Source organism: Panthera tigris, chromosome A3, assembly GCF_018350195.1.
Source record: "Panthera tigris isolate Pti1 chromosome A3, P.tigris_Pti1_mat1.1, whole genome shotgun sequence".
Classification (NCBI taxonomy): Eukaryota; Metazoa; Chordata; class Mammalia; order Carnivora; family Felidae; genus Panthera; species Panthera tigris.
Window position 1 is genome coordinate 85601506 of NC_056662.1, and position 26455 is coordinate 85627960.

Here is a 26455-nt window from a genome sequence, read left to right on the forward strand (position 1 = left end):
GATCTGTCCAGCTCCCCCAGACTGACCTAGGAAACCTCCGACGTGGCTGTACCATCAGGCCCCCTCTCTCTCCCTCCAAGGTTTGCAAAGAACTCCTGCAGGGTGAGAAATAAAACCTTTGGAGCTGATCATCTGAGTTTAAATACTGGCCCAATGGCTTAACCATTTGTAGATCCTTGGATGGGTTATCTCACTTGTTTCCTTATTTTAAAAAAAGGGATTGGTGGTAAGTCCTGTTTGAGGATTAAAAGGGATAACACTGGTAAAATTGCCTAATATTTTTCCAGGCACATAATAGGTACTCAAGACATATGAATCATTTCCTCTTCCACTTCCCTTCCCCATCATAAAATGGACGTTAATGTCAACTTCCCCCAAACCTCTAGATTTTCTTGAACATACATAAAAATCACCTGGGAACCTTGTTCACAATACCAATTTTCAGGCCCTACCCCAAAAGATTCTATTGCAGACAGTATGAGATGGTGCTCAGGAATCTGCATTTTTTTAATGTTTTTTGTTAATAAATCCCCCAGGTGCACTTTCAGAACATTGATACATGTGACCTTAAGTTTTCAGAATTGTGAAAAATAATCTCATCTCAGGTTGGGAACTCCTACCTTAAATATGTACAGATGACAGTCATCTTATTCAAGGTGTGTTTATTTATAAGGAACAGAAATCAACTCGAACTACTTTCACCAGAAAGTGGCAATTATTGAGAGATAGAGAATTATCAGTCCCAATAATGGATCCCCAGGTGAGGGAACCTTGCTCCGAATAATTTCTGGGATCAGTGTGGCATACTTGGTAATGTAAGCAACAAGAACTGCAATAAACATATAAAACAATACCCACATGGTGCAAAACATGATTAATAGCAGGTTCGGGGCTGATCATGAAGCTTAGAAGTGGATTATTGTGGGCTTGAGCCATCATGAGAAGGTGGGGCAGACCTGAATCCATAAAAGACCAAGGAGGAATGATGGGTAGCACCAGGGAAGAGATGACATGACCTCAGCCCAAAGTCTGGGAAAAGGAAAGGTATACTCTGAGGATAATAATAATAATAATAATAATAATAATAATACCTGTGTGTGGGGGGGTAGAGTTTGGGTAAAGGATCAGGAGTAATAAGAAATAAGCCTAGACATTGGTTTGGAACCAGACTGATAAAAGCTTTGAAGGAGTTTCGATTCCAACTTAGTAGGTGTGATCACTGAAACATTTGGAACATCTAACAAGTGATATTTAAGAAGAGAATCTGATGGTGGTGTCCATGTGTATAGGAAGAAGAATGGGAGGGGGTGGGGGGGGGGACATCTAGAGGTAAGAGCCCCCTGCAGCTACTGCACAGTCCTGCCTTCAGATGGCCGGATTCTGAACAGGGACAACTCTTACCTCTTCAAAGGTTCCTATGAACCATGTGCCCACATCATTCAAGAGTCAGTTCCTACCCAAAGGATTAGAATTGTTTCTATCTGCACAAATTGATGTTGTCCTTGAATATTTCAAGCTAAGCAACTCACCCAAGCTCAATGTGAGCCCGGATGTTTAGAAAGCTCTTCCCACCCCCAAAAGGAAATAACTCCAAAGTTGTTTAAGGAATTTCCACAAAATGGTCTCCCAAAAACAGGGGGGAAAATAATAATTTGAGACTCCAGTCTCCAAACTTGAGCTGAATGATAACATTCTTATGAGCTTTTATCTGGGATTTATGCTTGTGGTTTCCTTCCTTCCAACACTTGAAACCCATGTTTATGGCAGTTGTTAATTCATTTGCTTGGACAGAGAAAAGGGGACAAGTATGGCAGGGCTCATCTTTCTCAAGCCAGACAGAAATAATTAAGGCCTACAGTTGGCTATTTTTAAGACGTGGGTTCATTTCTCCTCTGGATACTAAAAAGAAAGCTCTTGTTTTCTCCCACCCCCCAATCGGAAGCATCTACTCCAGATTGTTCCCATGGATGTTGTTTTGTGGCTGGTTATTTTCTCATAATAAAATAGGGCTGGGCTTAATTATCCAAAACAGGAGTACGGAGCAGCTCTCATCAAGCTCAGATGGTTCATACGGTTTCCAGCCCGTAATGACCTTGTGTTTAAATCCCAAATCAAGATGCAGAAGCTAATATTTACTCTTTTATCCAGTACTCACTGAAAACCTTCTAGAGTACACTCTTGCCATTCAGCTACAAGTAAAGTAGATGGAGCCCCTGGCCTGGTGGAGCGTACCAGCTAGTGGGAGGGATGCATAGAAACAAGTAACTAAACAAATATGTACAGTTAACATTGTGATAAAAGGCATAAAAGTAGTAACAAACTACCAAGATGGAGGGTAAAGGGGTTGCCAAAGAGCCCAGGCCCCTTTGAAGAGATGACCTGAAAAAAGCGGTAGCACCATCCCCCAGAGGAGCATGGGCATGTTCATTCCTGGCCGAGCACAGCCCTATGACGGAGCATAGCAGAATCAAAGGAGAGCAGTGCTGAAGCGGAGAATGGCAGGACCGGAAGTGAGAAGGCAAAGGCTCGATCCCACACAGCCTAGAGGGCCATGCTATTTTACTCTAAGGACGGTGGGAACCTGTAGCCTGTAGCCAATACAAAGTCTGACAATAGAACAGTGATGCCTGAAGTGAAGACTCTCAGGGAATCTAGAATCGTGGCAGTTTATCCGTATCTCCTCTAAATAATGAATAAACACACACTCAGTATCAATAGTGACGTTAGCCTGTGAAGAAAGGAAAATCACAACGCCTTATAGAGCATCTTCTGTCCACCAGCATTTCTGCTACACGCTTCCACAGCCACTCTCTGAAGAAGGCTTTATCCCAGTTGTACAGGCGAGGAATCTGAGGTGCAGGAAGGTCAGAGAAATTGCCCCAAGTCTGCCTGCCTATAATGGTTGAGAGGGGGAATTTGAACCCCGGCCTGGTTCCAGAGATCCTGCTCTTTCCATAATACTTAGCCGTGAATGTCAGGAAGTGGAAAATTACCACTGGATTACCAAGAGCTGATTATCCAGGGCCTGGATTCAGCAAATCCCAGGATTCTCTGCTTCCACAAACTGGTTCCTATGTTTTGGTCTCTCACCGTTCCCCAGTCCTTTCTACTCTAAGGGAGATGTACTTACCTATTAGATTTGTATAATGTGTTATTTTCACGTTCTCACTTGTTTCCCGTTTTAGTCTTTCTTCATTAGGACATAGGGAAAAGGCAGAGAGAAATCGACAGCTGCAGATAACGTATTTGGGACCAGACGTTGTTCATTTATCCCATTTCATATGATCCCATTTTAGCATCATAACAACACTGTGAAGAAAATGTTCTTATTCCTATTCCACAGATGAAGAAACTGAACCTCGGATAACTTTCCCAAGAACACATAGCTGTTAGGGGTCTGGGTTCGTCCTGCCTCTATTGCCTTAGGAGAGTAAAAATGACAGTGAGTTCTGAGGTTCTAGACACTGTGGAGATCATTTTACATAGGCATCTCATCAGATTCCCACGACCACCATTTAGCGTGGATACCATTATCTCTTCTACGAAAGTAGATGCCATAAGGACAGAGATTAGCTAGCTTATCCAAGGCCACATGGCAGTGAGCAGTGATCCAGAATACACTCACCTCCATCTCTAATGCCCACAATGTGAATGGCCAAAGGGCTCTACTCAATAGTGTGGGTAGGCCAGGAAGTAGCTCCATTTCAGAGAAGGGGACACTGAGGACCAAAAATGTGAAATGATGTGATGCAGTGCACATAGGCACAGCAGAGGCAAGGCCAAACCCCACGTGGTCTGACCAGAGTGCACAGTGGGTGGGCAGGGGAGCTCCTCACCTTTTACTATTAGATGGGGGAGCACTTTGGAAAATATCGATTTCTACTCAATAGATGAAGTTCTACCACCATGAGAGAAGCTGGCAGCTCAACACAGGCTGAAAAGAACGTCTTTCCTTCCACACATGCTCAGGACTCTACCTCTGAGGACAGAATTTCTACTTGCTTTTGCAGAATACGGTTGATAAATTTTAAGACAAACTTTGGGTGGTTGAAAGATTGTAGCCTTTAAAGCCAGTAAAACTGTAAAGGAAGAAACTATTCCTTTGCCTTCCCTTATTGTGGCTTCTTCGGGGAATTTCCACTGACCACAACTGGTAAGTGTAGCGCCAGCCCTCAAGCAAAAATATGAAGCAAAGGTCCAGCAAGTCTCCTGGGTCTTTGTTTGCCTTTGCAAAAGTGCTGCAGGCAGTGAAACGGGAACCTGCATGAAAGCTGGGTTCAGACACCACTGAAATAGGTCTTCAACTTTGAATCCCAACACTTGGCCTGGTTACCATGATGCCAGCTCCTCCCCCAAGCTGTGCCCACTTTGTGTGCAGTCTATGAGAAGGAGAACCCAATGGCCGGCACCAAGCCATGCCCATCTAGGAGTATTTCCCTGGAATAAATATTTCAGCCTGTCTTGGGCTTCCTATTAAGCGAGGGTAAATCAGTGCATAGAACATTCTGCATGTTTGATCAACAATAAACAAGTATTGAGCAAACACAACTATATTTGCAAGGATTTCTCACAAGTTTTGGCACAAACATTCCAGTTATCAAGGAAGCTGTAAGATCAGTGAAACTGAAGAATAAATCTATTCCATGATGCATATGAAATAATTTTATTTATGAAAACCAGATTCTGTGCTGATTTCTCCCTTTCACTCATGGGAACTAGAAGACCTGTACCCCCTAGTCTGGCCCAGGTCCTAACAAAGCTATGACAAAAGGCAAAGTCCATCTTCCAAGACCTTTTCAGGAATTGCTAAGGGTTTTCCTCCAATCAAAATCTACATCGGATTCCCACAGTCCTGGAAAGTACCTGACTTTACTGAACAAACCCTTTTTCTAGAGCTAGCAGAGGGCGAGGCCCAATTCAGCAACAGCAGCCGTCCTCTTAAGTCAGGCTTGTTTGTGATCAGAGGAAATCCCCTTCTTTTCCTTTGCCCCATCTGAATCCTGTCCCAAAGCCTGTCTGGACCTCAAGGCCCTACTGAGTCCTGTCTTCTCCAAGGAGCCTGCCCTGGGCTCTCCTCTACTTTGAACCCTCCCTGCCTTGAACCCCAGTGGCACTAACTGTTGGCATCATTGGCTTGGCACTTGGACCTTTTTCATGCTATCTGCTGTTCATCCTGGTAAGATGCTAAACAGTGCAATCACAGAGACTGCCCCATTTGTTATATTTTTCATGGTGTCCAAAGCTATGCTTTGCATATTTATTCATTAGAAAGCAGCCCAGAGGGCTGCATGGCATTTGTGACCTACACTTCATGACAAGTGGGCAGCTTTGTGGCTGTTTCTTGCAAAATCCTCTCAGTCCTCCCCCCACCCTCTCTTCCAAGACTGCATCTATAAAACGATGGCATTTGGGGCTCCGTTCACATTAGCAGGCCTGGATACAAAACATAAATTAAGAATCAACTGTAGTTTCTGTAGTGAGCAGAAAATCTTTCTAAAAAACATTTGCCTCAGCAGTTACTAATTAGACTCAGGCATTGCAGACAGTCAGGCCATTTCAACTAAGCTATTATTTCTATTTGGCTTATTGAAGGGTCCAAATGTAATAAAAATTCCCATAGCTTGACGCAGCTCCCAAGGTTGCAGAGGGGATGTTCGGTTACTCCTCAGGTCACCCCCACTCCTCCAGCGATTCCTCCTCATATCTAGGAATCTGTTAAGACCCATTGTAAAAGCAACACCAGAATTCAGAACAAAAACCAGTGAAATGCTGCAGGGTTCAGCTCTCAAGGAGGGCCACTGACTTCCCCAATATTCAGGAGGTCAGCAAGCTCATCTTCCTAAATAAACCACATTTTGGAGTTCACAGCTATCTGAGCTTTCCTCCTGCAAACAGGAGAGGAAAGTAGTTTAGTGGGGGGGAAAAATGAATTTCCTCAGTTTCATAATCTTGTTTGCGCTATGCTCCTTCACACCAGACCCTCACTGAATGTGAAGCTAATGGAGAGAAGAGTCGTATTTATTTAAGTGAGCTGGGTCCTCTCCCCTCAGACAAAAACTTGTGCATATTTTGAGGATAAGCCTTACTGTCTAAAATTCAGTAATCCATTTAAATTGTGTTTCTTGTGTCTAGAGTATTTATTCAGCATAATGTCTGAGTATAGGTAAAATCATATGTGAATCCCAAAAGGATGAGGGTATAATAGTAGGTTTTTATTTTAAATGCAGATTTTATACAACAGACAAGGATCTAGGATAATATCCATAGTTAACAATAGCTCTGATTATTGGTTTAAAGTGTGGAGTGGAATTTAATTAGGAAAGGTGACTATCTTTTTTAAAAAACACTTTGTTAGAGGGGCCCTGGGTGGCTCAGTCGGTTAAGCATCCGACTTTGGCTCAGGTCACGATCTCACGGTATGTGAGTTCGAGCCCCGCGTCGGGCTCTGTGCTGACTGCTCAGAGCCTGGAGCCTGTTTCAGATTCTGTGTCTCCCTCTCTCTCTGACCCTCACCCGTTCATGCTCTGTCTCTCTCTGTCTCAAAAATAAATAAACATTAAAAAATAAAATTAAAAAAAATAAAAATAAAAAACACTTTGTTAGAGATCAAATAAAGTGAAAATTCATGGAGGCAACATTGCAAATCCTGAAGGCATGAATGACACAGTTGTATGTCCTAAGCGTTTTCTAAAAGCAGTGGTCCCCAGGCTTAGCCAATGTGCATTCCACCATCAGCTATAATAGTGTATGTGGCCCTCTGTGAGAGCCTGAGTCTCATCTCCCAAGCCCAGAGCTCTCCATTTTTCTCAAGCAAAGGGGTCAAGGCCTTTTACAAAATGGGCCAGTTTAGATCTTAGACATGGGGCCATGATAGACCTATAGCATTACTGTTTGAGAAGATAAGCCATTAAAAAAAAATAGAGTTATTGAAATAGGTCATCTGGGAAAGCAGTGCCCAATAGTGGTGGTGCTTCATAAGAAAAGCGATGTGTGGGGGGCCTGGGTGGCTCAGTCAGTTAAGTAATCAACTCTTGATTTCAAGCTCAGGTCACGATCTCACGGTTTGTGAGATCAAGCCCTGCATCAGGCTCTGTACTGACAGTGCAGAGCCTGCTTGGAATTTTCTCTCTCCTTCTCTCTTTGCCCCTCCCTAGCTCATTCTCTCTCTCTCTCTCTCTAAATAAGCATATTTTAAAGATTAAAAATAAGAGGGAGGTGTTACAAGTATAGTATATGGCCCTGTTATTTAAAAGACCCTAAAATTGCATTTATAGAGAAAAAGGAAAACCAATACCTAATATGCTAGAATGCCAGTTTATGAAGCCATGTAGATACAGCATTTATTCATTTATTCAATAAATATTTATTTAGTGGGGCGCCTGGGTGGCTCAGTCGGTTAGACGTCCGACTTCAGCCCAGGTCACGATCTCGCAGTCTGTGAGTTCGAGCCCTGCGTCGGGCTCTGGGCTGATGGCTCAGAGCCTGGAGCCTGCTTCTGATTCTGTGTCTCCCTCTCTCTCTGCCCCTCCCCTGTTCATGCTCTGTCTCTCTCTGTCTCAAAAATAAATAAACGTTAAAAAAAAATTTTTTAATAAATAAATAAATAAATGAATATTTATTTAGTGCCTCCTATGTTCCAGGTAGGCATTGTGATTGTAGTGATGGCTAAAACAAATGCAGTCCTCACCTCTAGAGTTCATAGTCTAAGGAGAAAGATAGAAAATGACCAAACAATCAAAAAAAATAAATATATAATTATAAACTACAATAAGTCCTCTGAAGGATGGCAGTCTATACAAAAATGTGGATGGATGCAAAAATATTTTATTGGTAAAATCACCAGGGCATAGGCGGGGTGGCAACATCTATATTCGGTTTGAAGGGTGACGGTGAGGTTAAGGACAGCTGCTAAGTTTTTTCTTGGAGAACCACATAGACGTAATCAGTCAAGAGGTGGTTGAACCACACTTGGACCAGCCTACTTCATGCTCCAGACACCTTAAAACCAGAATGTGCCTTTCATGACAATTAAGGCACCAAGGAACGTGCTCTGAAAGACTTTCTGACAGATGCATGGAAGCAAAAGGCCCTATACTATGAATGGGTGAAAGAGGCTGGTCTTTATTACAGACATAAAAAAATCTTTTTTAGAAAATGTTTATTTATTTTTGAGAGAGAGAGAGAGAGAAAATAAGCAGGGGACAGGCAGAGAGAGAAGGGAACAGAGGATCCAAAGCAGGCTCTGTGCTGACAGCTGAGAGCTCAGCGCAGGGCTCAAACTGACAAACCTGAGCTGAAGTCAGACACCTAACTGACTGAGCCACCCAGGTGCCCCAACAGAAAAATATTTCAACAGGAAATTACCAAGTAGATAAAAACCGGTTGTTTATTGGGGAAGGAGGCAGAGTAATTAGGGGGAAAAAATTAGGTGTGTGTATGGTAAGGGAGGGGTTCCTGATAACTCTATGTGAATATCCACAATTATTTAAGGATTCTTCAGAAATCCCTGCAGAAACTGCAAACTTTATAAAAAAAAGGACACTACAGTTTTAGGAACCAAAAAAAATAATAAACCTTTATATACAACCTGGACTGGTCCACAATAGATTTCACTTTAAATATATTAAATAGCTCTTATTACTTGGCAAAGTTCTTTTATATCTGTTGTTCCTCTTACTCCCCCAACAATCTAATGAAGTGAGCAAAAGTAACCATACCACATTGCATTTATATAGTTCTTTGTGGATTTCAAACGTGCCTCCCCATATCTCTTCTTTTTGAAATCGGTCCAAAAGGTGGCAGGAAAATACTATTAGCCATCTTTTGGGTTTCTTTTTCAGCAGATATGATTAAGCAGGAGCCAGCGATGGGTGATGGGATAGAAGCATAGAATGAGCTACTGTCTTTGCCCAAGAGAAGTAGAAATAATAGTATTAACAAAAGTAATAATAACAGCTACCATTGTTTGATGGTATATATGTCAGACATTCTCCTAAGTGCTTTACTATTAAGATTGTTCTGATCACATTCCTTGGTACCTTATTTTCATGAAGGACACTTGTTGGCTGGTGGCCCAAGAGTCATTAAATGACTATCTACTGACCCTTTACATCTGTCTAGATCTGTCTGTAAGACCAAAACCCTTGCCAGTTTTCCTTGAACTCACTCCCTTCCTGACTCTCCAATCTGATATGAATTTGACCACCAAAGTCCAGTTGAGTTTACAAACTAAATGTCTCTGCATTTATGTCAGTCATTCAGTTTACCATCATACAGCCCTTTGAGGTCAGTGTATTTCTTAATCCCCCTTTTACGGAAAAGGAAACTGAGCTTTAATAACTTGCCTAAGTCCACACGGCCAGTAAGTGGTAGCTCAGATCTGAACATAAATCTTTTCAGAGCTCAAATCTATCTCATCTGTCTCCAGGGCCCAAGTTCTTCAGAGTAATAGTTACCATTAGTTGAGAACTTTTGGGATTCCAGGTACTGTGCTATGGGCACTGCTGGTATTCTCATTTAACCTTCCCAACTCAACAACCTTATGCAGTAGGTACTGTTTATAAATGAGGAAACAGAGACTCAGAGAGGTTATGGAACTTGCCCAAGGTCACACTGCTCATGAGGGAGTTAACCCAAGCCATTTGATTCCAGATTCCAAGCTATCCTCAGTATGTTAAACTGCTCTCCAAAACTGGGATTCAGAGAAGTGAAAGGATTTGTATGACGATAGTTCAGGGCTTACAATCAGGGCCAAGACCCACTCCTCACGTTGGATTATACTTGAGACATATAGTGGTCTTAGCCCAGTCTCCATAAGAAGCCAGTTATACTGTCGCCTCTAACATCACCCTGACCCTGTATGAGTCCATTCCACTCCCTCAAGCAATTTCCCAATGTTCTATGCGAATCCTCCATGGCTACCACTGTTCAAGGTGGGGACAGATCCCCTGCCCCTACCACTTCTATCCAGTCTCCAGACCCTAAGCTAATCTTTTGTCTACTGCAGCTCAGACAGACTGATTATAGTCTGGGCTGCTAATAACCAAGGGAACCCCCCAAATCCACCTACTGCCATTGTGACTTCCTACCTTTTGAAACCAGACATTTCAAACTAATATAAGCCGCAGTCCCAGACAAATCCTGCCCATCCCCCTCACTGATAAATTTTGCTCTATTGGCTGCAGTGTATCCCTTCCAGATGTTTTAAGTTAAGATTGGGAAAGCTGTGTTTTTACTGGATTGAATCATAGAGCTTGGCTGACATTTTTTGGCCCTTCATACACTCCTTAGATTTATCAACTAATTGCAGACGCTTTGAGAGAATAATACAGCATGTGTTTATTATGACAAAACCTGCTAGTGTGTCTTTGTGGTCAGAGATTCACGGGTGTTTCCTCTACCGACCCCTGATTCAGTATTAAAGTTGGTTCAAAAATGTTGGTTCCAAGTCAGGAACGTACATGGGTGAAAATTTCATTTGTGTGTTTTGATGGAGATTGGGAATGGGGACAGGATAGATCCAATAGCTCAATTTTTATTCTTGGGCTATTTTGAAATCTTTAGTTGTGGATGATAAAACGATTTATTAAGAGATGCCATGTGCCTGAGGAATTTGATTTAAAACATAAAAAAAAAAATAGCTTTGTGTTGTTCTGATGCCACTGTTTACTAAGTTTCTCCATATGGGTTAATTCTGTTTCTTCCAATGTGGCCTGTTTGGAGGTTTGTGCCTTGGGACATGTGGAAAGGGGTGGCTACCTCCCTCAGTCAAAGCATCCACCAGCTGAAAGCAGGAAGAGCCCAGTGGCAGCAAATGTGGTTGGGAGTGGACAGTCATCATGATTCAAGTAGGACAATTGTCTTCTGGGATATGAGTCCCTGCACACCAGTATTCTAGCAAGCCCCAGCCCTAGGATGTTGCTACCTACGTAAGAGACCTAAAGGTCTGGATAAACCATGGAATGGGAAAGGTGGAGAAGCCGGAAGGGAAATACAGATGCCACACATACATCCTCGGGGGCCCTGATCTCAAGTCAAAGTGACAATGAAGGGGACTCAGGAGTTCAGTGGTGATACCAGGTACCCAGAGCCAGGTGTGTGAGGACCACTCACCCTACCCAAGATGGACATAGACGTGGGAATTTCGTTCTGCTGTCAGAACAGTCCCCGGCACTGGTGGGGATCTGAGGCTCTGTGTTTGAGGTGGGCAGGAATGGCTGGGTAAAGCAGAAGCCAGAGAAACAAGGCAAATGCTGACAAAAAGGAACAAATTGCTTCCTACTGTGGTATCCTGTAGAAGCTGAAAACAAATAGAGAAATCAATGTACGACAATGCCTTTAAATTGTATGAGCGGGAAGGAATAAAAGTAGCTGGAAATCTGAATTCTAGAATTGTCAAAAAAAAAAAAAAGAGATATTACTTCTTAGGACTTTTGGGTCTATAGAATTACTTAAAACACATGATTGTGAGAAAGCCTGTTTCAATGACTAAATTTTAGTGTGTTGTCATCTGCACATGAGATAAAGATTTTCTGAAGTATGGTCTTCATTTTATTCATTTCCTTTCACAATGCTTCTCTATGAGGATGCCCAGATTTCTCTCTGGAATGGGTAAATATTATCTCTTCTGAGAAACTGATTTGTTTTTTATTCCAGTGATTGAGAATCTCATAAAAATTGCCTGTCCTTCTCATTTGCTGCTGGAAAGCTTAGAACTAAATCCATGAGCCATTCCTAGCAAGGACATAAGTTCTTCACAGTATATATTTTTTATGCTCTTCTCATTCTTTACTTCATCTTCCCCTTATTTTTTTTCTTTAACCCATTTTCTCCCCTTTTGTAATTTATTGTGTCTTATGGTGTGTGTATCACTTAAGCTGGGACAAAGAAGCATATATAAATACATCAATGCAAACAAATGGGTGTTTCCTAAAGCCAAAAGAAGCTTTTTTCCTTTTACAGATTTTAAATGTTATAATTTCACTATTAATTCCTTCAACAAATGCCCCTTTCATAAATAGAGACATAGTTTCCTTCAGCCCTCCGAACCATCTCAATTTCCAAATTAAGTAAGGCTCAAATAAGGAGATTTCATTACTTGGTAAATTAACTCAGTGTCCTATACTTGTTTAAAATGCTTGGATGAAATTTGAGAATCAATATTCAACCAGACACAAGATTCATTAATGGTGGAGAGAAGCTTATGCCCCCCAGTCAGATAACCTGCTTTGACCAGAATCAGCTTTGATTAACTCCCTGTGTGGTGATGGGGTTGGTTCCTTGACACTCTTCTCTCAACCCTACAAGCACTCTTTTGGAGGGAAGAGTCCATTTTCATTTAAGGGAGGCTATCAGGATCCAAAGAGTGAGGCACAACAAGCAGCCTTAAGTGTCATCTCTGGAAACTTCTTTCCAGACTTTTCTAACAAAAAGGGAATTCTGAATGATCTGAAAATGATTCTCCATCTTACCTCTCCAGCTTTATCTATTATCACTCTTTTATTTTTACTTTTCAAGCTCCTTGAAAGAGGTTCAGCTAAAGAGGTTTATATATTTCTACTCCCTTGCCTTTGCTTAGGCCATTCCATGACTGGATCCCAACCTTCCCCTAAACTCACTCCTCTCCACCTGACAGAGTCCTACCCTCAGCACCCACCTCTTCCATAAAGTCCTTCCCAATTACTAGCCCTCCCTCGGTGATTTTCCCCCACGAACTCCACAGTTCCTAGTATCTGCCCTTTCACCCTGCACCTACCACAATGACAAGGCATTGTTATTTATCTTTTCAAGTGTAAGTCCCATTTCCCCAACTAGATGTTAAACCTTTCATAACCAAGACTGGCATATCTTAGACTCCCTAAGTATCTGCTGAAAGAACAAATGAATGAATAATTCTCATGGCATTTGGGACACCCAGAGGCATCTATCATAATGTTGGCTCATTAAATGTTTGATGTTGGCTCATTAAATGTTTGATGTTAATATTAGTAAAGATGTTACCACCCACCCACCCACTACAACATAATGTCCTTGAACCTTCCTATCATGGTAACTAAAAGCAAAACTCTGCTTCTAATAAAATAAGCTGTGCTTTGACTTTTTGATTTCCTCTCTTTCTAGATTTTGAAGAAGTCCTGCATCGAAATTTTAGCAGCTGAACCATCCACCATATGTGCTGGAGGTAAATTGAAATTAAGTGTTAATTGGTCTCATACAAATGATGGTATTTTGAGTCCAAATCACAGGTTTATTTCATTGGTGGGGAGAAGGGGAGGGTGGAAAGAGGAATAGAAATTGCTAAATAAATTTGCTCCTAGGGAAAAAAGAAAAGAAAGAAGCAACATGACAGTTGTTTGACAAAGTCTGTCCAAATTCTCTTCTTTCACGGGAACTAATTACGAGAGTATCGCAGAAATACTGCATTCCCACACATCACCACCAACATCCTGCTCTGACTAGAAGTGGAACTGATCCAGAAGAACCTGTTAAGAAAAAGAATCGAAAAATCCTACCTTCTCAAATTTGACAAAAGCGTATGACCACATGTACCCAGTGCCAGGGCCTTCTAAGAGGTCTGTGCAGTGAGGAGCCTCAATTAGGGGTCATTAGCTCAAGGTAAATCCACCTTCCCAATTTTTATACGTCCTTCATTTTAAAATAATTAGAAAATAGGGAGGTTCCTTAATTACGCAATTACCGCATTCATGAAGAAAACCCAGACTTGGAGTTTAGCAATGTGCAAACTAGGTGTGTGGCAACCTTTTAGTGAATCAGAAAGTCTAAAGACAATTAAAACAATTCCTGTTAATTCATAACATAATCAATTCCCCTTCTGTAGGGTTCTTGCAGACAGAGAAAAAATCTTATCTGCCTAACAGAGTACCTGGCACTTAATAGATGGTCAGTCACTTAATGTTGGCTGAGTATCTTGATTCATTATTTCTCCAACAAACAATGCACTGATTTTTGCCCATTTGACCCTTACTAACTCCTTTCACTTAACCACAAGAAATTAACCTAGTACCTTTGAACTAATTAAAAATGAAGCAAAATCAGAAACTAACAGTCAAAGAGAGAACAAGGCCAAAGCAAGCAAACAACAAAAATCCCAACTACTTGGGCAACAGATAATAATTCTTGAATCACAGAGTAGTCAACCAACCTCTCCTTTATATATCACTGAGATTTGAGACAATGAAAATACCACATATATAAACTTGATGAAGATGGCAGAAATATCAGAGTCTGATCCTAGCAAATTCACATATTTCAATGTTTCTTATGAAATGGAAAAGAAAAATAAGTAATTAAGAATGAAGTAAAAGATTTTTTTTAAACTAAGGAACTACAAGAAAAAAAAATTAAAATGCATTAATAAATTTAAACACATGAGACCAATTCAACTGCAAATCATTGCAAGAGCTATTTCTTTGGTAGAACCCATAAAATAGACAAATCTCTGGTCAATCCAATCCAAGGGAGCTTTCTTTCGACATTTTTTAAATCTTTGGCATATCTGCAATACTGCATATTTTATAAACAAACAGTAATTTCCTGTATTAGAGTAAACTACCCAATTCGGTTTTCTTTTATTTTTTATAAAGAAAAAAAGATAAGACACAATAATGGAAGCTAGCCCTTGCTGTTGAAAAAGGCAAGCTCCCATCTCTCTTAAATGAGAACCATAAGGATTGAAACATGCTAATTAGAGAATAACGTTACTAAGGAGAAGAGGAAACTTCTGAAAGAAAGATATTCTTACACCAAAAGTTCTTCCATGGATTTTCCTGAAGGGCTACTGCTGATCATTCTCTAGAGTAAGTTAGGCTTTCCTGAAGGACTGGCACCCTTTTTATTGTCCACGGCAGTGAGCACCTGTCAGGTAGACCTGAGCAGACCCACTGTGTAATTTTCATTAGGCTACTGCAAAGACCCAGGGATTTACATCAAAGTGCTTTGAAAAACATAAACTGTTGTACAGAGCAAGGTGACATTATCATCAACATCATTGTAATGAGGATTGAAGGTCAATGCAAGAATCGTGATGTTGATAACATACTTAGATGAGAAAAACATGCCCGTATTTTTTCTTTACTTTATTTCTTTATTTCTTTCTTTACTGAAAGAAAATTGGGGAGAACATCAATAAAGCTCAGAGTACCTGCAAAAGGATGAACCCAATATGTGTGGGAGGTAAAAAGAAACAAGAAGTAACTGATTGTTCACATTTCTAAAGTAGAATGGTGGGACTGAGCCCTAGAAAAATTTGTGAAAAAAAGTAAAATTCACTTTCACCAGAAATCTTTCTTCTCAGCCCCCTCCCCTCTCTATGAATTGCGTCCCTTCCCTGGTCCCCAGAGCAGCCCCTGCTTCGGAGCTCCACCCAGGCCTGTCCTGGTCAAGGCACTCTATGCTGACAGTCCTGTTCCCCCAAGACAATGATCTCAGCTGGCTCTCACCAACAACTCAGCAACAGCCATAGTTCTGACAGCAAACTGAGCTCTGAGAGAGGCAGAGAGATAATGCACTGGGCAGACAACAAAACTGAGATCCAGCAAGATATGTCAGGCTGCAAATAACAGGGTGAAATTTAATGGGGCAGATACAAAGTGTGGAACTTGGGTTCAAATGCCAATTTAGGGAAACCTGACTTAGTAGCAGTTCATGCAAGGAAAAAGAAAAAACAAGGACAGATAGCTATCTTCATAGCCAAAAAAGAATACCTCTGAGGGAAAAAAAAAAAAAAAAAAAAGCTGACAAGATCTTTGGGTAAGTGTCCAGGGTAAGAGAGCTAATTTCATGTCTTACAATTCCATGGTTTTTTTTTTAATATGAAATTTATTGTCAAATTGGTTTCCATACAACACCCAGTGCTCATCCCAAAAGGTGCCCTCCTCGATACCCATCACCCACCCTCGCCTCCCTCCCACCCCGCATCAACCCTCAGTTTGTTCTCAGTTTTTAAGACTCTCTTATGCTTTGGCTCTCTCTCCCACTCTAACCTCTTTTTTTTTTTCTTCCCCTCCCCCATAGACTTCTGTTAAGTTTCTCAGGATCCACATAAGAGTGAAAACATATGGTATCTGTCTTTCTCTGTGTGACTTATTTCACTTAACATAACACTGTCCATATTTAGACCATGGCCCAAGTCACACATTTTAAAAATGGCATTGACAAAGACATGCCCATAGAAAAGGTGGTGGTGGATCTGGAAACAATACTAAAAATTCATTCACAGATTCTTTCCTTCCTTCCTCCCTCCCTCCCTTCCTTTTTTCCTCATCCTTCTTTCCTCCCTCCCTCCCTCTTTCTTTTCCTTGCTTGCTTTTCTTTTCCTTTATTTCTTTCCTTTCCTTCTTCTTTTCTTCCTAGCTTTCTTTCCTCTTTCTTTCCATCGATTCTTAGTGTCTACCATGTACCAAACAACATGAAAAGACATGAGCACACAAATGCATAGAGCTTGCTCCCAACCACCCACGAAATTCACAGTCTACTCTGGAAGATAGTCTTATGTTCAGATACAGTAGAAAACCACACATGAAGCTCTGCCGTGGAGATCTGCTCAAAGAGCAGTGGAACAATAATGAGATGCTGGTGGACTGAGGAAGGTCTGAAGTAACCATGGAGATTCACACACAGGATTGAGACCCTTGCAAGAGCATCTTCATAAACTTACAGAATCCCCATGTGGAAAGGAATTATTATGCTTACTATGTGTAGCTTCTGGAGACCACCATGGAGAAGCTGGGGAGGAAATCAGGGAGGCGAATTTGGGCTTAACATTTACAAGGGAACATTTACAACTAAAGCTTTCTAGCAATGGAATGGATGGTCTGAATTTTCCACCCTTAGAATTATGTGAGCAGTGGCCATCTGTAACTAGATACTATCCCCCTTTGGGTGTCCTTTATAATTTTAAGTTTCTAAAGTCTTAATTCAATTTCAGCTAAGGCATAATTTCAGCTAATGGCTGATTTTTTTTAATGGCCAAGAATCCAGTATACCTGGAACTATTTTGCATTTTAACACAAAGTCCTAATGGGGAAAGGGAGTGAGAAGAATATTAATCTGCTCTGATCAGAAAGAATTTCATTCAGGGGCACCTGGGTGGCTCAGTTTGTTAAGGGTCCGACTCTCAATTTTGGCTCGGGTCGTGATCTCACATTCATGAGTTCAAGCGCTGAATAGGGCTCTGCACTGACAGCACGGAGCCTGCTTAAGATTCTGTTTCCCTCTCTCTCTTCCCCTCCCCCACTCACTCTCTCTGTCTCTTTCTCAAGATAAATAAATAAACTTAAAGAAAAAAAAGAATTTCCTTCAATTTCATGGGTTTAACTACTTGGAGAGAGAACCTTCCCAGAGGTTACAAATGGGCAGCCTATAAGCCCTCTCTGGTCTCCACACAGGTTCTTTTTGATCCACACTACATTTAAAAAAAAAAAATCATAACTTAACTTTATTACCAACATTTAAGAATATGATTTTGCCTAAAAATTCAGATTTCTATCATGTCTTGAAAAATCATATCTAGTAACACTGGGCTTGTATTTATTGCAAGATAAAGATTATCGGAGACTGAATAACTTCCCTTTAAAAGAAGCATGTATTCTTTCCAGTTCACCATACTCCCCACCATTCCCCACTGTCACCCCGAGACACGGGCCAAGCATATGGTTAATATTTAGCACAGTGCATATGTCACTGTATTTATAGTTCGTGTTCTAAAACATGTAGGAATTCATCTGCTCAAGCACCTTTGACATTACCTGCATTTAAATAATTCTGTTTCCCTTCCAACATAGACTCTTTTAAAAAGTTCCTAATCAATATTTTTACAGATTAGCCTCTGTAATTAGGAGAGTTGACCCCTTGTTAGAGTGGCCCTGCCTAATTTAGCTCCTCCTCAGGAAATGCATGCTTTTGCCTAAGTACAATTTTCCTCTGGTCCCACTCAGTTGGCCTCAAACTTGAATAGCTCACAGTGTTCGATATAAGCAAGTTCTCCAGGAAGGAACTAATTGGAATCAAGTGTGCAAACTGCCAACTGTTCTACATTTGATGTTGTTGTACTCCAGAAACAGAAGATCATATTTAACTCCTCACATTGTCCTCACCATTCCTACTGTGCTGTTTCCCACCGTTGGTAGTAAAACTGCGTGGGTTCGCACAGAAAGAAGGTAGTTTTAGGCTTCATGTTTATCATTTGGAATTGGATGCTTAAAAGAGACACATTTAAGCAACATCAAACAGTGGTTTCATTTCTTTGACGTTTCATTGTTTTTCAAAGAGCTCGTGCCTGGCCCTTAGGCACCTCTTGGGAATGGCTTACTTAATTCTCGGCTTGGCCTTTCCTTCTCATTTAAAGATGTTTCTGTTTGGAGGAGGGACTCTCACACACTATTAGTGGAACTGTAAAATGACACAATCACTTTGGGAAGTAGTTCTGACCGTTTTCTTTAAAAATGAAACATACACCTATCATACGACCTGGCTGTTCTACTCCCAGGTATTTATCCAAGAGAAAAGGCAGTCTGTGTCCAGACGGAGACTTGGACACAGATGTTAATAACTGCTTCATTTTTAATAGTCAAGAACTGTGAAGAACTCAAATGTTCATCAACAGGCAATGGACAAACAAATTGCGGTTTATCCATATAGTGAATGATACTCAGCAATAAAAAGGAATAGACTATGCATAAATCTCAAAATAATTATGGGTGAATTTTTAAATAATTATGCTGGGTAAGAGAAGCCAGACAAAAAATGTATTTACTGTATGATGCCATTTACATAAAATTCTAGAAATTGCAAGCTAATCTACAACAACAGAGAGGGGATCAGTGGTTGCATGGTCATGGGGAGGGGCAGGAGGGAGATCTTACGAAGAAGCACTTGAAAACTTTTGAGAGTGATGGATGTGTTCAGTGTCTTGATTGTTGTATCGTCCCATGATTATATACATATGTCAAAATTTGTCAAGTAATATACTTTATATGCAAGTTACTTATGTCAATTATACCACACTAAAGCTTTTATAATTAAATAGCTATAAAATCAGAAAGTTCTAGAATAATTAAGACATCAGAAGGTACTTCATACACACCAGTCTCTATTATATTTATGTTTCATGTCACATTAAGCATCTAATAGGAAAGAAAATTCAGACTAACTCACAAGGTGAAATATCAGTAACAATAATTTTGCACAAGTCTTAGGCAACCAGAGCAAATGGAGAATGTAAAGATGTCTCATTTTCAATACAGTGAATAATAAGTGATCTTTACTGAGATCATCGCAAAACTATGTGTTCCACATTTCAAAAAGAAAGAAAAGAAAAGAAAGGAAAGGAAAGGAAAGGAAAGGAAAGGAAAGGAAAGGAAAGGAAAGGAAAAGAAAAGAAAAGAAAAACAAAGGGAGGGAACAGAATAAATTAAGTTTATCCAACTATTCATGGACTTTATTTTTTATTTTTTTAATTGAGCTATAATTCACATACTATAAAATTCACCCTTTCAAAAAGTGCAATCCAGTGGTTTTTGTTACATACACGAAGTTGTACAACCATAACCACCATCTAATTCCAGAATATTTTCATCACCCCAAAAAGAAACCCTATACCCATTAAGCAGTCACTCCCCATTTCCCTTCCCTCCAGCCCTGGCATCTGCCAGTTGAGTTTCTGTCTCTATGGATTTGCTGAACTTTTCGTATGGAAATGAAATGGAATGGAATCATGCATTATGTGGACTTTCACGTCTGGCTTCTTTCATTTGGCATAATGTTTTCAAGATTCATCCATGTCATGGCATGTGTCAGAACTTCATTCCTTTTATGGGTGAATAATATTCCATTGTATGAATACCATCTGCATAGTTGATGAACATTTGAATTGTTTCTGCTTTTTTGCTATTATGAATAATGCCATTATGCACATACATGTACAAGTTTTTGTGTAGACATGCACTTTCAGTTCTCTTGAGTACATACCTAGGAGCGAAATTTCTAGGTCATAAGAGAATTCTATGTTTACCTTTTTGAGGAGCCACCACACTATTTCACAGAGCAGGTGCCCCATTTCGCATTCCCAACAGCAAGGTAGAAGCGTTCTAATTCACTCACCAATGCTTGTTTTTGTCCATCCTTCTTATCACAGCCATTGTAGTGAGTATGGAGTGATATCTCATTGTGACCTTGATCTGCATTTCCCTAATGACTAATAGTGTCAAGCATCTCTTCATTCATTGACCTTATTAAGCCTCAGAAAACAAACAGGATTAGACCTGACTGTACATGAATAAATGACCATCTTTTCCCTCCTATTTATTCCCTTCCTGTACCAAGATGTGTCATTTATTTATTCTTTCAATACTGAGACTGGCTCAGCCCTGGATTAGGCACAGTCAAAAATTTTAAAGAACTAGGAACGATGGCCTCTACTCTCAGGAAGTTTAAATTATAATTGAGAATGAAGTGAAGAAAGAATCATAATAAACATATATCTTAAAGAATATATATCTTAAAAGATGAGATTAAAGATCATTTCCAAGTAGAAATTCCTCCCTAAAGCCCTACAATCCCTAGGCACTTCTTATAGGAGCAGTTACCCAACAGGCAAATCGCCTAAAAACACTTGGCTGTACATATTGTGAAAGGTGGGTTCAGGGCTCTCTGGATAAATGCACTTAAATCATCTGTCCCGGTTCTCACTTACTGGCAGATTCGAGAGACAGAGTTTTGTTACATAACTTGCATGTGTGAAGAGCTGACATTCCAGTCGGGCTGCAGGGGCAGATGTTTGGGCCCTTCTGGAAACCAAATGTGCGCACGAACACAGAAACCATACCCGGCAGGGTGGGAGCATGCCTCTGCTCTGGTGTGGTTCCCAGAGCGTCATTTCCTCCATCTTCTCCCCGGGGCCGAGGGGGTTAAGTTGTTCGCTTTCCACCATCGCCACGTCATGGATCGCGGCTGCCTTTCTTTCTAAACACCCTGAGGTCAGGCCAAGCAGACATGTGGGCAGCCTTTTTTATAGAGGACTCAGCAGCTGAACTGGTAATGCTAGAACATGGTGTTAGAGAAGAGAGCTTGGCACGTGGCCTGCATTTCCAGAGTCTTGTCTCCCACTGATGTTTGAGGAAACAAGAGAAGTAGCACAGCAGTGAGGCCGAAAACATTTTGCATCAGCAAAAGTGTCCAACTGAGGATTTCTGGATGTCTAACGTTCAAAATAAAAAACAGGAATAGGTTTCTATAGGCTTAAATGAGTAAAGGAGATACAATAAGATTCTTCCACCATGTTTGACACTTAATAGAATGCTTGTTGAAGTAACTGCGTCATCAGTCACATGCCCGGCAGACATCTAGAGAAAATCAAGTCCATCCTTCTAAACTTAGCAATTGCATAAAGATGCATATGTAAATTCTTAGTATTCATAGGACTTGTGGTCCTGAAAAACCATTTGCCCATGACCTTAATTACCATAGTTCAATACTAAAGCAGTGAACACTTGGATAGAGTTCCAGTTTTGCTGCCTACAAATCACATGACCTTGGGCAAGTCATTTAAAATGTCAGAATCTCAATTTTCTTATCATTAAGGTCCTTTTTACTTCTACAAAGCATTCTGTTCTAACTTGTACTCTTTGTGGCCATGTGGTGCCTCTGGGTTCTCTTGCTTGGGTTTTAATTTCTTGCCTCCCTATCCAGGCCAGCCCCACTTTTCTGCAAAACAGCAAACCCGTCTAAAACGAAAATAAAATAAACTTTTTAAAAATCACAACTTCAGTCTTGAAGCTGATCATAGGTCACAAGACAATGAAGATCCTTTTCAGCCTAATGGCTGAGGCCTGGGGGGATGGCATTTGATGCCTGCCTGACAGACCAGGATTCCGGCTCACCTCTGACAGCTGCTAGCCTGTGATGTGGGACCAACTACTTAACCTCACTAAGATCAGTTTTCTCATTTGTACCTCTCTGGACTGTGGTGAGGCTGAAATGACATTGGACATATACAAGGCTTATCACAGGGCTTGGCACACAGTGAGGGTGCGATTAGCATCCAGTATTATTATCTTGGCAAACACGATCTTTAAATTCGCTTCCTGGGAATGAAGCGGACTTTCACTCATGACATTTATTAAGTCTGGGAGTGATCCCTATGCTAGTTCTCTAACCCCCTTCTTCCTCCAACAAAAATGTCCATTTTGTATAGCAATTTACCATTCAAGATCCACTTTCACAAATATTGCATTTTCCTCTGACTTTTAGTCTATTTCTTTTTCATATATCACACATTTTTAAAGTTTATTTATTTTGAGAGACAGACAGAAAGCGAGCAGGGGAGGGGCAGAGAGAGAATCCCAAGGAGGCTCTGTGCTGTCAGCTCAGAGCCCAATGCGGGGCTTGAACCCACAAACCTGTGAGATCGTGACCTGAGCCGAAACCAAGAGTCATATGCTTAACTGACTGAGCCACCCAGGCACCCCCTAAGCCCCAATTTTTATACACAAAAGAATGACAAAGAAAGAAAGAAAGAAAGAAAGAAAGAAAGAAAGAAAGAAAGAAGAGCATGGACTATTAGTTACTATCAAACTTACGCAAATATTTCTAAATATTTAGTTAACAAATTAGCTGTTTTTTTCTTTTTGTAAGACTATGATAAAGGATCATGATTTTTACTTCATAAGAATTTTCTCAACCTACATGAGTTCTACATGCATTATGCCAATGTGAAACTGATAGGCAGGGCCAGAGACCTGCAAAATATATTTTTTCTATATAGAGAAAAGCAAGCACTACATTGAAGGGCCAAAGTCAGTTCAAGCAGATAAGGCTGGACAATGACCACTAGATAAGCAAGATTCTAATTTGTCGCTAAGTACAACTATTCCTACATAATCCTAGGTGTGCCCAGTAGAGACAGGAGGACCTGAAGCAGCATCAAATAATTCCTGACCTAATGTACCATTTTGCTAGTTGTGGAAGAAACGACACCACCTGACAGTTACATAATCACCTGCCACATCGTTGAGGACGGACCGTGAATGCCATAAGGCAGTGATTTTCAAAAAATTTGAGGCACCTTGGGCTCTAAAGAAAGCCTTTCAAGGGAACCCAGTATGTAAAACAGACACAAGAAATGCTGAGTTGATTGGAGGAGAGGTGGAGAGCCCCCTCCTCTGTGCCCCCACCCCAGCTGCAGAGATCACGGTTTCTTAAGCTGCCAGGACTTGAGAGATAGGTAAGATTTGAAGGGACAGAGAAGCGGGGAGGAGGGCATTCCAGTAGGAGGGAGAAGGCAAAGGCAAGAAGGCAGGAATTTAAAGCAAGAAATCATACACCTTCCCCATGTGCATCTGGTGAGACAGATGTGGTAAGCAAGTGGTAAAAGGCACCCTCGTGGCTGCTTTAGGTTTCCAACCTGAACCAACTTCCTAATATTTTAAGCCTGGTGAAACAGTTAACAAATGCCCTGCATCAGGGCAGATGGCAAACTTAAGGTTAACGGTCTGCAGTCAGATGACATGGCTTGTCCTTCCTCCTTTCAGAATCATTCCAAGTGGTCGTGAGAGGAAACGGCTTCAGGCATGCCCGAAACGTGGACAGGGTCCTCTGCAGCTTCAAGATCAACGAGTCAGTCACGCTCAGTAAGTTCTTGCAGACTTGTGGGTTTCTTCAGCCAGCTTCCGGGAAGGGTTTCCCAGCTCTCCATCTGCCAGCATGGCCTCCCACAGGGGACCGCACAGAGAAGGGCCTTCCCCGCCAGAGAGGCGTCCCGCAAAGGCATAGGTAGCCCCTAAGGTGTCCCATCAGGAAAGGCAGCAGGGCACTTGTTTCTCAGTCCACTGACGTCTATGCTAAGCTACTCCCTCTTTGGTGGCCATGCCGGTGCTGCTTGGTTAGAGCTTGGGAAGCTTGATGTTCCTGAACAAAGTACTAGGTACTGTCAAAAGTGAAAAATAGATGGTCTAAATTCATTAATTCTGAATAAACCAAAAAGCCAAACTGTTAGGCTTGCATGTGTAGATTCTGGAAGTCTTTCCAATCTGGATGATTCTTGCCTGGAGAAGCCAAGAAACTCTCATCATGGTGAATACCTGACATGAAATACAGGAATACGGAAGTAAAACTAAGGGCATTTCATGCGAACAATGAATTATTATAACACTGGCACTGTTACAAGACATTTGTAGCAGGCAAGTTCTTAATTTAAAGACATGTGTGATTCATGTAGCTGTCCAGGAGAGGTGGGGAAGTCTGGTTATGGAGGGGACAGATGGCCAGGAGCCCTGGTTATTATTCACATCTGGCATCCATCACACAGATAATTATTGATTCAGTATCTACAGTGATAAATGGTAATAATACACTGCATTTTGTATAATGCTATGTCCTTTTAAATGCTTCACATCTTTTTGCCACAATAGCACTAAGAGGTAGAAAGATCAAGGAGTATGGACAGACACATGTTTACTGACTCAGCAGTGGCTCTAGTGTCGACCTGATAGCCTTATAGCACAGGTGCTATTCTGCTTTTAAAAAGGAAGAATTGGGGGTGCCTGGATGGCTCAGTCCACCTCTTGATTTTGGCTTGACCTTGAGCATCCACCTCTTGATTTTGGCTCAGGTCGTGATCCCAGGGTGGTGAGATCAAGCCCCACATCAGGTTCCACAGTGAGCCTGGAGCCTGCTTAAGATTCTCTCTCGGGGCGCCTGGGTGGCTCAGTTGGTTAAGCGGCCAACTTCGGCTCAGGTCATGATCTCGCAGTCCATGAGTTCGAGCCCCACGTCAGGCTCTGTGCTGACAGCTCAGAGCCTGGAGCCTGTTTCAGATTCTGTATCTCCCTCTCTCTGACTCTCCCTCATTCATGCTCTGTCTCTCTCTGTCTCAAAAATAAATAAACGTTAAAAAAAAAGATATTCTCTCTCTCTCTCTCTCTCTCTCTCTCTCTCTTTCTCTCTCTCTCTCTCCCTCTCTCTCCTCCCCGACTTTGCCCTTCTCCCCTGGTCATGCTCTCTCTCTAAAATAAAAAATAATAATAATCAAAATAAAAAGGAAGAATTGAGGGGTATGTTTTTTTTCCTCCTTAACATCTTAAAACCCACTTAAATATTTAAACAGAGATAGGCAATGGCTTCCTTACAAACATCTGGAATTCCTGGCCTTGGAATAGTTCCAAACATTTGAAACATTCAGTTAGTTTTCTTGATACTTGCCTTGAAATGCTCTCACATATCTAAAAAGTACATGCTATTTGAAAACATTTTGAAAAGTCCCTGAATAGCCATAGTGTGAAAGTTAAATGTGTGCTCTCTACTGAGTTCTTCCTTTTTCTCCCCTTTCAACTGTGATGTTGCTCAAGTACACATTCCCTCTCTTCTTAGCCCAAATCTCAAATCTAACTAAGATCAGAAACTCTTGAGGGTTAACCTCCAAGACATCAAGCCTTCAAAGAAGGTTTCACACACAAGTGAGCCTTCAGACCCAGCCCTTCTATAAGATGGATGGAAATGGGGTGTAGTGTTGCTGTTGCCTGAAAGGTTAGACAGAGATGCTATGTTAGCATAACATGAAATGCAAATTTACTTTGGATTTGTAGAGTGACATTCTGAAGGCCTGTTTTTCTAGCTTGTCCAGGAAATTTTCTTTCTTGGGAAACCCAGCTCATTCTCTTTCCCCTTCTTCCCTTCCTTTTCTAATATATCCTTGTAAATACCTGCACAGGCTTTCCATCTCATTCATATTCAAAACAAATAAAGGCCATAGCAGTAGGGATTTGGCTGAGGCCACAAGCCTAACTGTGCTTGCTGCACAGTGCTACCAGTTTGGAGCAGAGGAGGGCAGTGACTCAACCATATTTCATCCCGCAAGCAACATTCCCAAACTCAAACATATGATTATTAGAAACATTCCAAGGGGGAGGGGGCACCTGGATGGTTCAGTCAGTTGAGCGTCTGACTTCGGCTCAGGTCATGATCTCACAGCTTGTGGGTTGAAGCCCCGCATCAGGCTCTATGCTGACAGCTCAGAGCCTGGAGCCTGTTTCAGATTCTGTGTCTCCCTCTCTCTCTGCCCCTTCCCCACTCATGTTCTGTCTCTGTCTCTCTTTCTCTCTCTCAAAAATAAATAAACATAAAAAAATTTTTAAAAAGCATTCCAAGGGGAAAATGTTGGAATTTGAAAAAAAAAATTGTCCTTCATATATTAATTCACCTGCTCATGTCCATTCAGTAAAGAATATGAACAAGAAACTACGGTGGACAGAAAAGATAAATAAATTTTAAAATACAACATAGTCAAATCTACATTCTTCTCTCAACCTTATGAACGTAACAGTCTCTATTGAGTCACCTCTGTGAAATGAAACAAATTTAGACCCCTTCACTTTTCCCATTCTCCTTTCCTATCTCTATATCCCAAGTTTTAAAATGTTATCCATTTTCATTTTTACAGTAT

The 26455-nt window shown here is 41.1% G+C and overlaps 1 protein-coding gene across 8 annotated transcripts in view; it reads left to right on the plus strand.

The window, feature by feature from the left end:
- Nucleotides 1–26455, plus strand: part of ANTXR1 (ANTXR cell adhesion molecule 1) — a 219166-nt gene that overhangs the window by 60588 nt on the left and 132123 nt on the right. For all 8 annotated transcript variants that reach the window (XR_006215786.1, XM_042981614.1, XM_007083391.3 and 5 more), the window contains exons 9-10: nucleotides 13120–13180; nucleotides 23547–23645. Coding sequence is in view for 7 of the 8 variants with exons in the window: in XM_042981614.1 (XP_042837548.1) it covers nucleotides 13120–13180; nucleotides 23547–23645 (160 nt within the window). In the remaining variant the exon portion in view is untranslated. The remainder of the gene's footprint in view (nucleotides 1–13119; nucleotides 13181–23546; nucleotides 23646–26455) is intronic.